Source organism: Balaenoptera acutorostrata, chromosome 10 (genome assembly GCF_949987535.1).
Source record: "Balaenoptera acutorostrata chromosome 10, mBalAcu1.1, whole genome shotgun sequence".
NCBI lineage: Eukaryota > Metazoa > Chordata > Mammalia > Artiodactyla > Balaenopteridae > Balaenoptera > Balaenoptera acutorostrata.
The window spans coordinates 102053033-102073438 of record NC_080073.1 but is presented as its reverse complement, the minus strand read 5'-3'; the positions used below and the strand labels follow the sequence as shown (position 1 = coordinate 102073438).

General features: G+C 40.7%; 1 protein-coding gene across 1 annotated transcript; it reads left to right on the top strand.

The window, feature by feature from the left end:
- The first annotated feature begins 3324 nt into the window (after positions 1–3324).
- SNRNP48 (small nuclear ribonucleoprotein U11/U12 subunit 48) lies at positions 3325–19729 on the top strand. Its single transcript, XM_007173920.2, has 9 exons — positions 3325–3520; positions 6604–6717; positions 6967–7027; positions 8396–8470; positions 13108–13296; positions 13756–13877; positions 15493–15584; positions 15904–16068; positions 18757–19729. The coding sequence occupies exons 1-9, from the start codon at positions 3365–3367 to the stop codon at positions 18803–18805; spliced, it is 1023 nt and encodes a 340-aa protein (XP_007173982.2). The 5' UTR covers positions 3325–3364; the 3' UTR covers positions 18806–19729.
- The last annotated feature ends 677 nt before the right edge of the window (positions 19730–20406 follow it).

Sequence of the window (20406 nt, the reverse complement as noted above, 5' to 3'; positions counted from 1 at the left end):
AAAAACATGAAGTGGCTAAGATTCCGTTTTGGGTAGCCTTAAACTACATGGTTGCATTTTTGTCCCCAAAGAGGAAGGAATTGACCTTGAATCTATGAAACATTCCTGAAGAGTTTTTGCTTCTCTGTTGAAGGACAACGAAATATAAGCCTATTTTTTGGATCAAAGAAAACTTTTGAAATTCAGGCATTTGTTATTAAATTAATAATACTTTACTGATTGCCTGCTATGTCTAGTATTGGGCTGGGTTCAATGAGGATTCAGTAGAGTTTATAAGACCCTGACTTCAAGGCACGTACAGTCTGGATGGGTACAGAAGACACATGTAAAACAATGAGTGGGACAACTTTCATATATTAGAAGCATATATTAATACAATCAGAAACATTTGATGGTACAATAGAAACTAGGAAGACAAATGAAATGCTAATTGTGTAGAATAAAAACGATCATACTCTAGAGAATCCTTAACTTATTGGGGGGGCTTTTGGTACTTAGGGTGAAAACAGCACTCGTTTCTTCCTTACCTTGCCTCTCTTTTTCTTCCTCTTGGCCCCCTCCCAATTTGGAGGATTTGTTATTAATTTCATTCACTGAATATTGAGTTCTGTGTGCCACACATGGTCCAGAAGCTGTGGATCTAATGGGAGAAGTACCTGGTACAGAAATAGCCCTTGTAGTTTAAAAGGAAGGAAGGTGCGTGGGAAATGCTATGTTGAAGGAGATGAAGGAGGATCCTTACGCCAGAGCTGGGGGGCTGCATTAGCTCGGGCTGCTGTGATGAGATACCACAGACCTGGTGGCTTAAACAAACATTGATTTTCTTATAGTTCTGGAGGTCAGAAGTCCAAGGTCAAGGTAGATGCCACCGGGGTTGGTTTATGGTGAGAGCTCTCTTCCGGGCTAACAGGCAGTGAAGGAGCTCTGGCATCTCTTCCTCAACTTAGAAGGACACTAGTTCTGTCACATGAGGGCCTCACCCTTATGACCTCATTTAACCTTAATTACCTCTCCAAATACCGTCACATTGGGGGTTTGGACTTTGAATTTTGGAGGGGACAGAATTCAGCCCAGAATAGAGGCCTAACCTAGAACAGGGGTCAGGAGACCTCTTCAGGAAAATGGTGATTGGACAGATTAACATAAATCAATGGAAAGGAGTTCTTCAGGTTGAAATGGTACACCCCCTCCAAGCTGCTGCCAGAGTTGTCATTAAGCTGTGAAATGAGAGGGCTGGATCCTGGAGAGAGGGCATACTTGACCTGGGCTGAGTTTTGATCTGGTTCACGTATACTGTACATCCACAGAAAAGGGAACTGTATATGTAAAATTCCAACAACAGTCATCACTTCACACCCAAAAATAGACTCACATTTTCCAGGAGGCTTGGCAAACTACGTAATTGCAAACAAAAAGTAAGGATGCTGTGGGCAGAGTATGAATAGACTGCTTCTCGCCACACATCCACTTGTAGCTACTGGCCTTTTTCCATATTATCACCTTTATTTGTGTGTGTGTGTGAGAACTGTGCTGTTTGCCTTTGAGAATAGTTGTTCACAAAAGTATACCCCACTGTATACTGCCTGATGGAAGCAAGTGCAAAGGAAAGCAAAGATTTGGCATCAGGCTTGAAAAAAAAAACAAAACATGAGAGGGATTAGATTCTGGTAGTTAAAACCATTTGGGGAAACCAGAAGGGCTGGTTCGAGGTCTTGGGTAGGAAATGTACAGAGTAAACTTGGGTTAATCAAAGCAGGGAGGTACTTGAGGACTAACAGGGATGTGTCAAAGAGACACAGGTGCTTATAGTGGTTTCCACTGGTCAAACCTGGGACCATTTGAGCATCAACAAGAATTATGATGGTTAAAAAAAAAAAAATTAAGTCCAGGATACAGGATGGAAATGGACATTGATTATTAATGGGCTGAATCCATATAACAAATACTCATAGTCTTTAGTAAATGCCTCTTGCATTGTTCACTTTGTGTGGACAGCATCATTATGGCTATGTCAAATACCAATGATCTTACTATTCAGAAGTCCATGGAACCATGGGAAAATTTTTATTATTGATTTGATCCAATTCAATTTTCTCGAAAATATCAGTATTTTGTATTCACTTTATAATTTCTGCACACACATTTTCTGCTTACAAAAAAAAAGAATTATGATGGTAATGGAGTATGTAATAACGAATTTTAAAACTTTTAATAATGACTTTTAAAAAACCAAACCGTGATTCCATAGTGAAACAAACGATAGAAAAAAATGAAGGTGTGGTAAGAATGGCAGCTAATAAACGTGGGAGCATGACAGTTACAGAATCATCGGGTACATAATCAGTAATCACAGATTCAGTGAAGGATTGTGTGAGTTTGCTGGGAACAGGACGTTCACGTGGCCTCCAAGTAGCATCCCTCAGATTACTTACCAAATACCAAGAGGAAAATATACAGTTACAATGGAACAATGCAGTCATCGCCTTTGCCGAGTGATCAAACTTAGCATTACTGACAGCAGGAGAATCTAAGATATGTGTCCTCTATGAGGTGTGATGAAGAGGTACACACGTCTTGCAAAAAATGCTTACACTGAATCTAGTCGTAAGGGGAAGATCTAACAAGTCCAGAAGGAGGAACATTCGACCAGACAACTGGTGGGGAGTCGGGACAAAATTCAATGACAAGTTACAGAGGAGAGTGGAGAAGACTGTTCTGCATTAGAAGAGCCGATTATAGCTCATGGGTTGAGAAAAATAATAAAACGGCTATCAAAGGAATTTGGGGGGCAGCTCGGGAAACTTGAATATGAATTATGTTAGATGATACTATGAAATTATTAATTTTCTTGGGTTTGATCATGTATTGTGCTTATGTCGGGCTATGTCCTTATTCTTAGGAGATGCATACGGACGTCTGTGGGGGTGAAGTGTCCCCAACTCTCAAATAATTCGTCAAAAATCAGTGTGCGGGGCTGTGTGCATGGAGACGGTGGGAGAGAGGCCAAATGTTAGCAGTTAATGAACTGGAGAACGGCTATGCGAATGCTCATCGTACTTACTCTTTAAACTTTTCTGTAGATATAAGCCTTTTTTTTTTTAATTGGGGTGGGGCGGGGCACGCCGTTCAGGGAAGGCCAAGCGCAAAGGCATCCACGAGCCTTACAAAGGCAGCGACGTCGGGAAGGGACGGAAGAGACTTCTCAACAGAACGTCTCCCGCCCTTCCCGGGGCCCTTCCCTGTTGGCGGATCCAGTCACGTGGCGGTGTGGCCCCGCCCACCGCTCCCAGAGGCCCGCGCGCGCCGCCGGCAGTTGGGCCGCTCCTTCCGGCCCGGCAGGGGTGTGAGCGGCCGTGTGGCGGCCATGGAGGGCGAACCTCCCCCGGTGGAGGAGCGGCGGCGGCTGCGGGAGGAGCTGAGCGAGTTCGTGGAGAGCTGCTGCCGGACGCTGGAGGAGGTGACGGCGTCGCTGGGCTGGAGCCTGGACCGGCTGGAGCCCGGGGAGGAGGAGGCGGCCGAGGTGAGAGGCGCGGGGTCCTCCCGGGGGCCCTCACCCTGCGGAGCCCCGGTGGCGGGCGCGGCCCCGCGTCTGCAGGGCCGTGGGAGGCGCGGGATCCGGCCTGCAGCGCCCGACGCCCCCGGGATGCTCGCACCCACCCCCGGGCTGCGCACCCCCGCGGAACCTCGCCCTAAGGAGCCGAGGGATCGCGGAGGGTGCAGAGCGGAGCGGATGGCCGGGCTGGGGTGTGATTGGGAGATAAGCGGGCGGGTCTCGGGGTGCTGCTCGCGGAGGCGGCGGCGGTTTGCCCTGTCATCTGTCGCGTGGATTCCGCAGTTGCACCAGACTCGGTGTCGGGAGGGCTTGGGAGTGCAGGTCACCTTTCTCTGCCTCCAGACTGTGCACCGATTCCAGGATTATTAAAGGATGTCAACCTAGAGTCGGTACTAGCAGCTCTCCTGGACGTTAGGAAGAGATGTAGGCAAGAGTATTGGGGTGAATAATCCTGATTTTTTTTTTTTTTAATGGGATGGGAGGAAGGGAAGTGCTCCAGTGTGTCATCATTATTCATGCGGTCGACTATTCTTTCTGGGTTTACCATTTTAAAAAAACACTTTTGGGAATTCCCTGGCGGTCCAGTGGTTAGGATTCCGCGCTTCCGCTGCAGGGGGCCCGGGTTCAGTTCAATCCCAGGCCTGGGAACTAAGATCCCGCGTGCTGCTCGGCCAGAGGAGAAAACAGCAGCAACACTTTTATTATTTGTTTAGAGGTATATTTGAAGCTGCGAATTCCATTGAGTGGGGCCTGCCAAGCCTTTCCACACCGCTGTTTACCCAGCGATTTAGTAAATTTAGATTTCTTTTGTTAACAGTTAAATAGAGCTTTGTATATGCCACTTACCATACCTCCTTTAATATTCTTAGTTACCCTATGAGGTAGGTACCGTTAGCCACTTTTTACAGATGAGGAAACAAACCAGAAGAGGTGATACTTTGTCCCAGGACACGTTGCTGATAGGTGGCAGTTAGGATTTGAACCCCCAGGCATTCTGCTCTGAGAGTCCGTGTGCCTAATTGGCATGCGGCCGCTCTAAAACTCCTCTCTAAAATTCCAAAATTCTGGCAATCGGCTGTGGGTGTGCATCTGACCTTTGCAAAACCAGTGTCTGATATCCAGGAGAGGGACTGGCGTAAACATCCTGGTAAGTGACATTCATACTTCCTAGACCAGGTGCAGTCCAGATAGGCAGTGAATCTTCTCTTTTCTGCTGGAGTGTTTTCATGCTGAAGTTGAGCGACCGGTGTCACAGTTCCCACCCTCACAGAGCTCAGCGGCTGGTGGTGGTGATGAGGGGAATACAGAGAGATCAGCCACTACGTTGTCATGTGATAAAGTCTGTGAAGGCTGGGTTGGAATTACTGTAGTGCCAGTTATTGTAGGCTGTGAGGGGATGGCCAGGACTTCCTGGGTAAAGTGAATTCTAAGCTGATAAATGAAAGTGAACTGAATTAGCTAGTGAAGCACAGAGAAAGCATCAACAGCATGTGTAGAAATCCAGAGACAAGAGTGTGAGCAGATAGGAAACCTCCGGTAGTTAAGGATAGCCAAGAGCATAGGCTACGGGGAAGGAGGGGAATGATGGTCAGTAGGGGCCAGAGCTTGAAGGTCCTTGTGTCAGCCGTGTTAAAGAATCTAGATTTTTTTTTTTTTTTCTTAATCAGAACAGTGGGGGAGGCATGGGAGTTTTTGTTTTTTTCTTTAATTAATTTATTTAATTTATATATTTTTGGCTGCGTCGGGCCTCTGTTGCTCCACATGGGCTTTCTCTAGCTGTGGCGAGTGGGGGGCTACTCTTCATTGGGGTGTGCAGACTTCTCACTGCGGTGGCTTCTCTTGTTGGCGGAACATGGGCTCTAGGCGCATGGGCTTCAGTAGTTGTGGCTCACGGGCTCAGTAGTTGCGGCACGTGGGCTCTAGACCACAGGCTCAGTAGTTGTTGCTCACGGGCTTAGTTGCTCCGCGGCACGTGGGATCTTCCCGGACCAGGGGTCGAGCCTGCGTCCCCTACATTGGCAGGAGGATTCTTAATCACTGCGCCACCAGGGAAGCCCCGCATGGAAGTATTTTAAGCCGAGACATATCATGATTATACTTGCCTTTTAATAAAATAATAATTGCTTATATTTATTGAATGCTTACTATTTATCAGGCCCTGTCCAAATTGCTTTATGTGTATAAACTCATAGCTCTGTGAGAGAGGTCCTGCTGTTACACCCCTTTTATAGATGAGGAAACTGAGGCAAAGAAAGGTTCAATACCTTGACTAAGTTCATACAGTCAGTAAGTGGCAGGCCTGGGATTCAAGCTAGCTGCAGTGTGGAGAATGGAGAACAGCCAGACCGGAAGTAGAGAGAGCAGTTAGGCAGTGGCCCTTGTAACCCAGGAGGGAGGTGATGATCTCCTGCATGGGGACATGACAGTGGGCATGGATTATGTGGAAGGATTTCAGAGTTCATTAGGAGGAAAAAAGACTAGCTGATTGGTAGGTGAGGTTGTCCAGGCAGTGAGTGTAAACACATCTTTCAAGAGTTGGGCTTTGGGCTTCCCTGGTGGTGCAGTGGTTGAGAATCTGCCTGCCAATGCAGGGGACACGAGTTCGAGCCCTGGTCTGGGAAGATCCCACATGCCGCGGAGCAACTGGGCCCGTGAGCCACAGCTACTGAGCCTGCGCGTCTGGAGCCTGTGCTCCGCAACAAGAGAGGCCGTGATAGTGAGAGGCCCGCGCACCACGATGAAGAGTGGCCCCCGCTTGCCGCAACTAGAGAAAGCCCTCACACAGAAACGAAGACCCAACACAGCCATAAATAAATAAATAAATAAAATAATTTAAAAAAAAAGAGTTGGGCTTTGATGGGTTGAAGGGGGCAGAGGCTGTAAGGGGGAGAGAGAATGAGGGAGGTTTTTTTTCTTTTTTCTGTATACATACACTCACACAGGGGCGTTGGGAGAGGCCTACAGAAGAGGATATAAAAACATTTAATGGTATAATTATTTCCTTAAAAATTCTGTACCTTTTTTCTTTGCTTCTGTTTGATCTTTAATAGGATGAAGTTGCCATATGCCCTTATGATTCCAATCATCACATGCCTAAGTCGTCTTTAGCAAAGCACATGGTATCTTGTAGATTGAGGAAACTGGGCTATACCAAAGAAGAAGAGGTACCATATATCTATTATGTGTATGTTGTGTAATTCATGCCTTAATAAATTCACAATATTTGGAAGGTACAGTGTGATGTTTTCTGACAAAATAATAGTCATTTGAGGGGTGCAATGGTACTTGCCTCATTTTGCAAATTATTGCAAGAAATGTTTAAATGATATTAATCTGTTGTTGGTTTATCTCAAATCTTAAAATAGTCATATGATACTTAAGAACACTAAGATTTTGTTTTTTTTATTATTTAGGATAAAATGTATAATTCTGACTTTTTCTATGAGAATGCGAAGATACCTTCAGTTACCTTGAGTAAGTATTAATATAATTTAAAAATATCTTAGTGTAGCTGTACCTGTATAGGTATTGATATTTCTTTTTTTTTTTTAATTTATTTCTTTTTATTTATTTTTGGCTACGTTGGGTCTTTGTTGCTGCGCGCGGGCTTTCTCTAGTTGCAGCGAGCGGGGGCTACTCTGCATTGCAGTGCACGGGCTTCTCGTCGCAGTGGCTTATCTAGTTGTGGAGCACGGGCTGTAGGCACACAGGCTTCAGTAGTTGCAGCTTGAGGGCTCTGGAGCGCTCAGTAGTTGTGGCGCATGGGCTTAGTTGCTCCTTGTCATGTGGGATCTTCCCAGACTAGGGACTGAACCCGTGTGCCCTGCATTGGCGGGCGGATTCTTAAACACTGCGCCACCAGGGAAGTCTTGATGTTTCATTTTTGAATTATCAAAAGAATGGACTTTATAAGTATGCTTATGGTTGATTAAGAAGGATATTTCTTTTTTTTTAAAGATTTTTTTTTTTTTTTGATGTGGAACGTTTTTTAAAGTCTTTATTGAATTTGTTACAATATTGCTTCTGTTTTATGTTTTTTTGGTTTTTTGGCTGCGAGGCATGTGGGATCTTAGCTCCCCAACCAGGAATCGAACCCGCACCCCCTGTATTGGAAGGCAAAGTCTTAACCACTGGACCGCCAGGGAAGTCCCAAGAAAGATACTTCCTATAGTGACACTAGTTTGCTCAATCTGAAATTTAGAGACCAGGCTTATAATAGGCAATGAAAATCCTCCAAAGCTTTGTACAATAGGACAGATGCCTTCCTTCTTGATTATAACAAAAATCTGGCCACACACATAATTTGATGATAGAACTGAGGATGGAAATGTGTTCCAAGTGTTCACAGCATACATAGAGGTTAAAATCTTGGACTTTGGAATCAGAATGCCCTGAGTCAACTAGTTTTGTCACTAATAGTTGTGTGACTTTCAGTAAGGTAATTAACCTGTTTGCTGCCTAAATTTCTTTATAAAATGCGGATGATGATAATAGCACCCTTGTGAGGATTAAATGATGTAATGATATATGTACTATGGTTAGAATACTGCCTGACACTTAGCTGGGATTCAAGAAATGTTAGATATTATACTGGTTGCTAAAATTTGTAGCAGCTACTGCTGCATGCTTGATTATAGTGTTTTCTGAATTGCTTGAAGTCTGGTTACTTACTGGATTCTAGGTAGATCTGAAAGAATTCTGCATTCAGAGTACATTGGCAGCACTGTGGGTGTTAAGGTTCTGGAAGGTTTCTCAATGTGCCCAAGGAGCTCGGATTGGAACCCAGTTAATTTCATTGTGGACACTGATGATTCATATTGTGTTTATGGATTTTTTTGACAGATAAGGACTCACAATTCCAGATAATTAAACAAGCTAGAGATGCAGTTGGAAACGATGGTGATTATTATAATCAAAGTAAGTGGCATCAAAGTTTGAGCTAATTAATAAAACTGTTTTTCTTCCATAGCACGTTACTAATTTTCAAGAGAAATCTTATGAGAACAGTTATGAGAAAGGCTAAGTTTTACATTTGACATTAGACTCAGTGCTTGGTGTCAGCTTCATTTGTTAGATATATTCCACTGAGATACACCCATCTCACCAGGACACTGTTTTAGCTAAGGATTCATGCTTTGGGATTACCTAATAGGTGAGATTGCCTCGTAGATAATTTTTTTAAAATTATGATTATATAGTAAATAAATCCCATTGAGTAGACTGTCTCACCCTGACATTTCCCCTCTCTCTTGAGAATTAGCCCAGTGTTAAATGTAGGAATGTCGAAATGGAGTGTAAGAGGAAAGGCTCGGGCTAATCTGTCTCCACAGCTACTCCTCAGTGAAGCACAAACAACAGTTTTATATACAATTTCAGAGTGTTTGTGGATCCCTGCATGCCCACTTTGGAAGGCTGGCTTAAGAGTTTCTGCCTAGGACTTAACTTCAGCAGAGACTAGGTTAGAATTTTTAAGTTTGCGGCTTCTAGGAAATTGAAAGAAACCTTAATCCTTCAAAATGATAGAAGAAAACATGTAAATGGAGTTAACAGATTTCTGACTCTAGGTAGATCATCCAGCCAAAGCTGACTGGCTCTGATAAGAATTCTCAGTTGACTTCTTTAAGCCTCCTGAAGGTAGCTCTTTCTCTGGACATCTTACCTTTTTCTCCCTCACTCTTCTTTTTAGCTGAATGATACTCACCAGCCCATAGTTACGATTTCTTTTCTCCTGTGTCGATGTTCAGGGTCTTAATCCCATTGTTCTAAGCCAGTATCTGGGCTTCATTTCTCCCTCAGTTGCCCTGTGGCTGCAGAAGGAAGAAGTCTTTTTAGTCTGCATTACATTGGTTCCTTGTAACAGCCAGAAGCATATTTCTTGTATTTCCTGTTTTGAAGATCCCATTTAGTACTTTTTGTGCTAAATTGCAGGTTTTATTCTTTGAGGGAGACATTTGACTCTCATCTTATTTGAAGAGATTACTGAGCTATAGTCAGTCAAGCCTTTTTTGACCCCTGTTCAGTTAGTGAACCAATTAAAAAAGTAAAGGATTTTGGTTTTGGTTTTTTTTTTGGAGGGGTTACTAGTTAAAGGACTTTTTTTGACCTTAGCTAGTTAGATAGATTTACTGAATTTATTTTAGAGTTGAAAGAGAACTTGGAGATCATCTAATCCAGTTTCTGCTTTTTACAGATCAGGAAACAAATCCTGTCTGATAGAGATGATAAAGTTCTGGGGTGCTTGTTCTAAAGGTCCTCAGTGCTTTTATGTTTTAGAAGAGATTTTTTTTTTTTCAAAGCTCTCTTATGTATTTCATTTCCCTTTGACAACAAACTTGTGATAGGTTGAACAAGTATTTGCCCTTTCATATTAGATGAAGAAATAGAGGCACACAGAAGTGAATTAACACCCCTTTGCCATAATATAGGAAAGCTGGATTGAGAGCCAAGTTCTGAATTTTGCAGATTTTCACATTGAGTTTAATTCTTTACAAAAGCAAAGAATTACTTTGAATGAATTGTTCTTTCAATAGATAGTTAAGAGGAACGTCTATTTGATTTTGAATTTTTGTATTACCTTAAATTAAGACTTAATTGTTAAGAATAACATGTTATATGATCTGTAACCCTCTTTTTAAAACTTTTTTTCATCTGTGTAGAGTTCTGTAATTTCTCAATAGAGATTATTTTTTGTGGCACCCTTATGTCTTACACATCTAAAATTTTTTACCCCAGGACAAAAATCTCTTTAATACTTTCTTATTGATGTTTACTTTGAAGGAAGAATGACTAACATGAATAGTTTTATATTTTCCATTTCATTAATATTTTGTTTGTTATGTACTAAATTGTAAGTTTTTTATGTTTTCATTTCATCAGTCACATCAGGTCTAAACTCAAGGTATAGAATTCTCAATTCGTTAATCTCTGTCAAAGCTTGAACAGCCATTAGGTCTACTTATTTATTTTCAGATATAGTTACTTCGGTTAATTTTATAACCAAGATACTGATTTCAGTCGTAAACAATCATTTTATAGTTGGTGGTTTATCTTTTTCCTTCAATATTAAAAATTCAAGTTGCTGTACTTCAATTTCATGGCATCTGTTTGGGTGGTGGCAATGATTTGAACATCAGTGTACTACGCTAAAGAACCCCAAAGAGACAGGAGATTATGGTTCTAGACCTGATCTGTTCCTACCACTTGTGAGATGTTGGCAAATCGTTTTACTTCCAAGGGCCTCATTTCTTCATCTCCAGTGTTAGGAAATTGACTCTGTATGAATTCTTCACAAAATTCTGAATTTGTACCTTTAACACGAGTTAATGTTTAATATTGTTAAATATATTATTATTTAATATTAATATTTATTATTAATATTTAATATTGTATCTCACACGTTTGAGATGCCCTGTGATGGCAGAAAGGACTAACACAGAAGAATGAGAGTTCAAGTTTTTGAAAAAGTAGATTAGAGTTTCAGTTTGGGATGATGAAAAAGTTCTGGAGATGGATAGAAGTGATGGTTGCACAACAGTATGAATGTACTAAATGCCACTGAACTGTACACCTGAAAATGGTTAAAATGGTAAATTTCATGTGTATATTTTACCACAGTTTTTAAAAACTACTATAAAAAAAAAAGTAGATAGAGGGTCACAGAATTAGTATGATTACAGCTCATTCAGATATACCTCTAAATTGTATAGAAACTTGCATTTGAACTTTTACATTTTGTGGAAATGTAAGCTTATTGAAGTATGTTTATTTTTTTTTTTGTCAGAAATATCTATGCTCTGAATGATTTGAATGCAGTTTTGTTGTTTAACTTTTCCTGTACTTTTTCTTTTTCAGTAATTGGGGTGAGTATAAAGAGGAATTAGGAACCTGAATGTACTCCTTATTTAAAGATATGCAGTATCCTTTTTGCAAATGATATCCTTTTAAAAGTATCACTCAAATTTCTAAACTTTATCTTAATCACTGTCACGATATTATAGTCTTGATTTGGAATTTTAGTTGAATTTCAAAGAACTTAACTATGAGTCTTGACCATACAGAAATTTAAGATGAATAAAGAAAACTCCAAAATATTTTAAGGAGGAAATTATACTTCTTTGTTTAAAAAGAACAGAGAGAGGTTTATATGGAGCTTGTTTATAATACATCAGTGTTTTCTAATCTTTTGTATTTTTCTCCCAGAATATATAACCTATATTCAGATAAATTAGGTTTATCAAAGCCATCTCAGGTTTATATTATAAAATTAAATGTTTTAACATCTGACTTTCCCTAGTGTCTACCAGAATTAGAGTAAGATTGATTAAAAGGGAGGGAACCCTCCTTCCGCACTAATTCAGAAGCCTTCTGCTAGTACAGATGGTTATCTATAGCTGTTACACCATGGACTCAGATTCAGTGTAGCTCTCCTCTTAATTTGTCGACAAATGTAAAGTCACCTCTTTTCTTGTGTTGTAACGCTTAGTTCCTAGGGTGCTCTCATTTGAATTTTTGTTTTGCCTCTTTACTTAGAAAGTCAGTGGGGTTAAACTTTATCAGATATCAGTATTTGAGAAGAGCTACAGATTTTACATTGTTCTGTGAACCTAAGTTATTACTTTAGGGTAACTAGCAAACATTAAAAGGATTCCTTTAGTAGCTCATGTTCTTTGTTTGCATTCGTGAATAATGAAGTGTAGAAAGAATCGTTTTAAATTGCTTTATTTACAGTTACAGTAATTTTTTTGTTTCTTTGAGAAAATTTGAATCTCAAAACAAATTTTCTTCAATGTTTAATACATCATATCAAGGTATTGTATTTACTTTTTTTCATTAATGAGCAGATTTTAGAAAGTTCTATGACTTTGGGGGGGCGGGTATTGTTAACGTTTTTCAGTTAATTTGGTGAAGCCAATATGCCGCTTCTTCCGAAAATTAAATCAGGGTTAGTCTCAGTCTTTCTTTCTCTGGTCTTTCTTGGGATTTCTGCTACTTAACTGTTTCTTGGTCCCTAGCTCTAAGTCATTGCACAAATGGGATGTATTTTGACTATGGAACATCTAGCTTGATGTCTCATAAAAAATGATATTTTTTACACATTTTTCATATTTCTATAATTTATCTTCAAAGGGACTGTAATGTGTATTACCTATTAAAAACATTTTTTCCCAGCTTTTATGGGGAAAAGCATATAGACAGAAAGAAAGTTAATATCTACTTTTACAGTATGGGTAGCCTTTTAAAAGTTTTTTTTCTTAGCAAATTGTCTCATAGTTATTACTGCTTGCCTTCATGGGATCTGTCTTAACATTGTTGGAAAGAATAGCAAGCGTCCACAACAGCAAACGTTCTGTGGATGTAGCATTCAGGATCGAGTCAATGTTGACCGTTATCACACAGATTGATGTTTTGTATGTTTAGGGATTACCATGAAACAGATTGCTTGTGTTAATTTAATGTTGCATTATTACAGCACATGTTTAAAGATAAGTATAGTAGATCATAAATCCACAAAGCTTCATGTATTGTTTATTCTTGTGATTTTATTTTTACTCTAGGGATGTATTCTTCATTGCCTGTTGAAGTTCCTCTGAATCACAAACGGTTTGTTTGTGATCTAACCCAAGCTGATCGTCTTGCCCTCTATGATTTTGTAATCGAGGAGACAAAGAAAAAGCGCTCAGATTCTCAAATTATTGAAAATGACAGCGATCTCTTTGTAGACTTGGCTGCCAAAGTCAATCAAGGTTTGAGACGAATATCATAGTTTTCTATTTCTTAATTGTCATTCCATCCTTTGAGTGTTATTAGGATGACTTGTCAGGCCACTTTGAGTTGGAATAGGATGGTTTTGTATCATCTGATATTCACATACATATTAAGATGTTTACTTAGTACTTGAAATTTTGCTCTCTGATTGTTACATTAAGCATACCTTACTTCTGTAAGAATGTTCCTTGAGCTGGGTTGTTACTTTCATTTCTGTACCTAAGCACTCTTACGTTCAGTTAACGGTTAGAGAAAAGGAAAGCTATAAAACTTAGTTCATTTATATAACAGAATTTTTAGAATATTTTTGAGTCCTATATTATTACAATACATTAAAGCATGTTGAAATACCGGATGATTATGGTGTTCCTTCCCACTAACTCATAAGAATTTATAGCTTCTGAGGATGTAATAATTTTATTTTGTTCTTTTATTAGATAATAGTCGAAAAAGTCCAAAATCTTACCTTGAAATCCTGGCAGAAGTGAGAGATTATAAAAGAAGACGCCAGTCCTATAGAGCTAAGAATGTTCACATAACCAAGAAATCATATACTGAGGTAAGTTTTACATAATCGTGTAGAGCTTTGTTGAACACAGAGATTTCCCTTAGGTAGTTGTCCTCTGTCCCGTGGATTTCCACGGCTCCTTAGAGGTTTCCTGAGAGGAAGGGGCTCCACGGGGGCCGCACCTGCTCTCTAGTTGCCCCATCACTCTCAGACCCACCCTGTACCAGACACAGGCTTTTCAGGGTACAAAGCCCTCTATAAAGAGGTTGTGCAATCTTACAAAAACACTGCTTTTGAGAAAGTGGCATTACATCACAATGAGAACATAGATTTTGGCTTTAGACACACCTGGGCTTGAGTTTTGATTCTGCGGTTTATCATTGGCTGTTTGACTTGGGCAAATTATTTGAGCTTTTTAAGGTTCAGATTTTTTCATTTTATAGTAATACAGACTGCAGGATTATTGTGAGAAGTAATTGAAATAATGCTTATGGACAAAGAAATTGTTCAGTAAATAGTTATCTTTTTTGGCAGAAATTTTAGTATGCTTTTATGTACTTTACTAAACATTTGGGCTTAAGAAATGTCTTGGTATAAATTATTTGTAATTTATATTATAAAAGAATTCTATGTATATTATAAAATTTAAGTACATTAACCTCTTGATGTATATCTAGACTTATTTTCAGATGTCATTTAGTGAGTAGAGTTGATGAATTTTTGGTACACGAATCACCTTGCCTAGACTCTAAATAATTTCCTTATTGAATCTCTCATTGTTCCCATGTTATTTTTTCCTTCCTTCTATGATTTCAGAGACCTTCCGTAATCTGGCCTCATTTTACAGAGCGTTTTCTTTTGCTTTAGTCAAGCCTGTCTGTTAAACTGTATCTGATCACATGTATTTATTCTTACCTCAGTATCCTAATACATGTTGTCTCATCTGCGGTGCCTTTTGTTTTGCTGTTTAGAAACTTGATGCCCACTCACTGTTTCCATGGGTGTTGATGGCTCTGAGCCGTCTGCCGGCTTACTGCACTCATGCTCTGTACCGACGGCTTAGCACTTAGTTTTATGCTGTGCTTTTTACAATGAAAGCACGTGTTTTAGACTCACCTTACTGGGCGTCGCCCTAGTGATTCTTAGAGTCCCTCAAATCCTTGGTGGTTCAACACTTGTTTTTTTCTCTGGTCTCATAACCTTGAACTCAAATGTAAGTGTTGTTGCTAAGTGTTCTTTACAATTTTATGGTTAACTTTTTTTTTTTTAATAAATTTATTTATTTATTTATTTAGTTTTTGGCTGCGTTGGGTCTTCGTAGCTGCTCACGGGCTTTCTCTGGTTGTGGCGAGCGGGGGCTACTCTTCGTTGCGGTGCGTGGGCTTCTCATTGCGGTGGCTTCTCTTGTTGCGGAGCACGGGCTCTAGGTGCACGGGCTTCAGTAGTTGTGGCACGTGGGCTCAGTAGTTGTGGCTCGTGGGCTCTAGAGTGCAGGCTCAGTAGTTGTGGTGCACGGGCTTAGTTGCTCCGCAGCATGTGGGATCTTCCCGGACCAGGGATCGAACCCGTGTCCCCTGCATTGGCAGGCGGATTCTTAACCACCGCGCCACCAGGGAAGTCCCTGAGCAGCTCTCTTATCTGAAATTCGGTACTTAACTCTCCATAGGTGATTCGGGATGTGATCAACGTGCACATGGAGGAACTCAGCAGCCACTGGCAGGAGGAGGAGCAGGAGAAAGCAGAGGATGATGCGGAAAAGTATGTCAATGCGTCAATTGGTGAAAATAGTTCTCTTTTTATTCTGTCACCTGTAATTGTTCAACTGAATTTTAGCCCCTCCAAGACCATTAGTAGCACACTGTAATTCATCAGAACGCTTATTGTTCTTTATTTTACCACAGTTGTAAAACATACCATTAAGAGCTAAGTTTCTTTGCCTGCCCTCTTATCTGGAGTGCAAGGTTATACGTATTTAGTCTCTATCTGTCCCTGGTCTGGTACAGGATATTGAGCTTTAGGCTGGTCTGTACTGGAGACCGTGGTTAAAACTAACTGTTTAATGTTCTTTCTGTTTCAGGAACAAAGAAAGGCGGTCGGCTTCAGTAGACTCACAGCAGTCTGGGGGAAGCTATCTGGATGCGGAGTGTTCACGACATAGAAGGGATCGGAGTAGGAGCCCACATAAACGCAAAAGAAACAAAGATAAGGATAAACACTGGGACTCAAGAAGAAGGAAAGAGAGGTAAGCCCAACACTGCGTCATTCGCTGTCGAATTGTTGATGTTTGAGAAGCAAAAGGTCCTCCTGTAATAGGCCATGCTGAGAAAATGGCTTGTAAGTAAAGTAAGGTGAAGAGAGTAAACAATTGATGAAGATTCTTAACATTCTTCCGGTTTCAGTTCAAATATCCACAGCTCTATCTGCCTGATTGGTAGTTTCCCTTTTTTATTACTTGTTTCCTCACCAGGAGATGGGAAAGTAATGTCTAGGTAGAAAGTTAATCGTGTTAAAAAGGTGTTTGCCTAGCTCTTTCTTCAGTCCTTTCTGTGTCCCTCTCTCCCTTTCTTGTTTCTCTTTCTCATCCTTTCTTTCTCTTGCTAATTCATCAGATAAAGGATGTTATAAAGTCAGAGAGAAGGTCTAAGCTTTAATGGCAGTCAGTTTTGCCCTTGTTGGTATTCCTGATAAAATTGTGAAAGCTGGGGAGATACAAAGTAATACTGAAATAATGAATTCAAATTGACCGAGGTCTGTTCCTGTATCCAGCTGCTTACTGGGCATCTCCGTGGATCTCAGATTTATCAGGTCTACACCTGAGCTTGTCTTTTTCTTGGTCTGCTCCTCTTCGGCCAGTACTCCTGTCCTGGTTAATGGATGACTATCATCTGTTCACCTGAGCCAGAAGTCGGGGACTCATGCTCGAAGCTCCATTTTACTCCTTCCCGTCTGGTCCTAATTGTCAGTTTTGTGTGAAGATCCCTCACGTGCTCCTCCTCCTCTCTGTCCCTAAGGCTGCCATCTTCCTAATTGTTCTGTCTGTAAGCTTGTCCCATGTGGATCCATCCCTGCCCTGCTGCCAGACTGAACTTTCACCTCTTAAAATTCCTCAGCGGTAGAGTTCACGTTCTTTAGAACAGCTCTCGAGACCTCCAGGAGCAGGGCACCTGCCTGCCTACCTTGTATTTTGCTCCTACCCCGTGAAATACATAACTTCAGCTCTCGCCAGCCCAGCTTACTCACAGTTCGTCGTCCACACTGTGCCTCATCCATGCCTTTCCACCTCATGTTCTGATTTTTTTTTTTTTTTAATATTTATTTATTTATTTGTTTGTTTGGTAGCACGGAGTCTTAGTTTCGGCACGTGGGCTCCTTACTTGCAGCTCATTGCCATTTGAACTCTTAGTGGTGACATGCATGTGGGATCTAGTTCCCTGACCAGGGACTGAACCCAGGCCGCCTGCAATTGGGAGCACGGAGTCTTAACCACTGTGCCACCAGGGGAGTCCTTTAAGCCTGCTCGGTAAACTCCTCCTCATCCTTTAAGACCCAGCTTAGTCATTTCCCTGAAGCCTTTTTCACTCATTCAAGCAGAGCTGATCTTTCCCATTTTGTTACCACTCTACCCAGCACCTACTTTTTATTGAACGTAAGTTATTTCTCTCTCTACTAGACTGAGCTTGTTGAAAGCAGGTCCATGCCTTATTTAGTATTACTTGCACAGTGCTTGTCTAGTAATAGGCTTTTAAATGATACCTCTCCAGGGCCGGTGGCGATCAGGAATTAGTAAGACTTATTGGTTTAATAATTTTGCTCATCTTATTATCATTCAGTTCATAGAGTTAAAGCTAGCTATGATTTAGTCCTTCTCTTATAAAAATGAAATATTTGCTTAGTAAACCCTTTTGATTCATTTAATGCATGATAATCTGTGATAATTATACACACGTTAACTCTTTTTTTTTTAAGTAAATTTATTTTATTTATTTATTTTTGGTTGCGTGGGTCTTTGTTGCTGTGAGCGGGCTTTCTCTAGTTGCGGCGAGTGGGGGCTACTCTTTGTTGCAGCGTGCGGGCTTCTCATTGCCGTGGCTTCTCTTGTTGCAGAGCACGGGCTCCAGGCACACGGGCTTCAATAGTTGTGGCGTGCGGGCTGAGTAGTTGTGGCTCGCGGGCTCTAGAGCGCAGGCTCAGTAGTTGTGGCGCACAGGTGTAGCTGCTCTGCGGCATGTAGGATCTTCCCGGACCAGGGCTCGAACCCGTGCGCCCTGCATTGGCAGGCGGATTCTTGACCACTGCGCCACCCGGAAAGCCCCTGCACACGTTAACTCTTGATTAGCTATCAGAAATTGTGCTGTCTCACTTCTTCTGGTTGTCAGTGCTTCTTCCACTTAAGTAATTTTTGACATGTCCAGTCAGTCCCTATGGACTCACATATGTTAGAGAGCCTCAAAATCTAAACATGAGTCATCTTCCGTTAGAGAGGATAAACTGAGTATTAGCAGGAAACACTTCTCAGTAGGATAGTCTTTGAGGGCCACCCCTGAGAGGGAATGAATTGTGGGAACTGAGATGGGGGCCAGGGTGAGGAGATCAGACATCTGAACCCCTCCTATGACTCCAGCATCCTGTTTGCCATGAACTCTCAGGTCATCAACCGGGTACATATAGTCAGAGTTAATGTTAAAGTGTAACTCCAAAGCGCAGGTAAAAAATCCATTTTCCTTATCCCCATCTCAATTTTGTCCTGTAGTTTTAATGATGCATTTTTTATATCTACTCCTAAAAAAAGTCACTGTTCAGTTTTAAGGGCATGTTTTAACTTTTTCTGGTTTATATCTGATGTCAGTATATGACTGTGAATTATTATTTTAAAACTTTGATATTAAAGTGCCTGTCATTTATAATTTTTTTTTCACCCCTTTCATTTCAGGGATGGGGAAAGACATCATAGTCATAAAAGAAGAAAGCAAAAAATGTAAACGAAGTATTTGTGCGTGTATTAATTATGTTTATGCCATGGTAACCAATATGCTGATATTTTTATCATAATTGCTTTGAGTGGGAGAATGTGCTTATATGAACTGTTTAGTGCTCAGATCATTATTTTTCAATCAATACTTACATCTCAAACCATGAGTACATTGATTATGCCCTAGAACTTTGTTTTCCTTATATTTTAATGGATGATTGCCTCCTATTACTGATTTTGTTTCATTCTTTTTTGATAAATTATGTATCAAAATTATTTAATTAAAGTGAATATTTAAACTATATAACTAATGCATAAATGCATTCTTACTGTAAAAAATTAAACCTTACAGATAAGGCTAAAGAATGGTTGGAGCACCATCTGTGATCCCTGTGGCCACCCCAGGGGGTAACCACGGGTGAACTGTAAAAGGGAAAAACCTAAATATTCATCAGAAGGGGAACGGCCTGGCTAAATAAAATGTGGTATAGTCACATGATAGATTACTATATTGGATTTAAAGAAATAAACTATATTATCATGAATAGATCTCAGAGACATGCTAAATGAAAATAAACAAGTTTCAGAAACATAGGTACAAGTTATATCTATGTACAAAACAATACTGTACATCTTCTCTGGCTGTATATGAATGTAAATACAGTTGTAAAGGTTCAGAAGAGCTCATCCCAAACTCCCACCAGTGATTATTTGAGGGAGGAGGTATAAATGGGAGAGAGAAAGGATGGAAACCAGCATTGGGAGGGTGGTCAAAGGGAACTTCAGCTTCATCCATTATGCATTAATTGTTTAAAAATAAGGTAGTATTTGTGTTTCACTTGTTAATTAAAAATATACTGTCATTTTGTTTTTTGTAAATAAAGTTGATTGAGGTACTGTTTACATACAGTAAAATACATTCATTTTAAGTGTACATTTCATTGAGTTTTTTTTGTTTTTTTAAATTATTTATTTATTTATTTATTTATGGCTGTGTTGGGTCTTCGTTTCTGTGCGAGGGCTTTCTCCAATTGCGGCAAGTGGGGGCCACTCTTCATCGCGGTGTGCGGGCCTCTCACTATTGCGGCCTCTCTTGTTGCGGAGCACAGGCTCCAGACACACAGGCTCAGTAATTGTGGCTCACAGGCCTAGTCTCTCCGCGGCATGTGGGATCTTCCCAGACCAGGGCTCGAACCCGTGTCCCCTGCACTGGCATGCAGATTCTCAACCACTGCGCCACCAGGGAAGCCCTTCATTGAGTTTTGACAAACTTATACCCCCACCATGTATCCTTCATCTCAATCAAGATAGAGAACATTTCCGTCTCCCTCAGAAGTTCCCTTATACCCCTTTTCCCAATCAGTTTCTCTACCACCAGCCCTAAGCAACCACAGATCTGCTTTTTGATACTATTGATTAGATACATCTTTTCTAGAATTCATGTAAGTGGAATGCTACAGCACAGTACTTGCCTCTTCACAGACTGATCCATGTTGTGTGTGTCTGTAGTCTGTTCCTTCTCGTTGCTAGTAGTATAGTATATTCTCTTGTATGCCAGATTGTTCAGTTGAAACTTTGGCATTAAATGTTAAACATCTCTCGTCTGAAGAG

Bases quoted from the DNA above. Each gene is read 5' to 3' on its own strand.
- SNRNP48 (XM_007173920.2), top strand. From the start codon at position 3,365: ATGGAGGGCGAACCTCCCCCGGTGGAGGAGCGGCGGCGGCTGCGGGAG. The intron at 6,718-6,966 runs GTACCATATATC...TTTATTATTTAG, and splicing joins GCTATACCAAAGAAGAAGAG to GATAAAATGTATAATTCTGA. The intron at 7,028-8,395 runs GTAAGTATTAAT...TTTTTTTGACAG, and splicing joins GATACCTTCAGTTACCTTGA to ATAAGGACTCACAATTCCAG.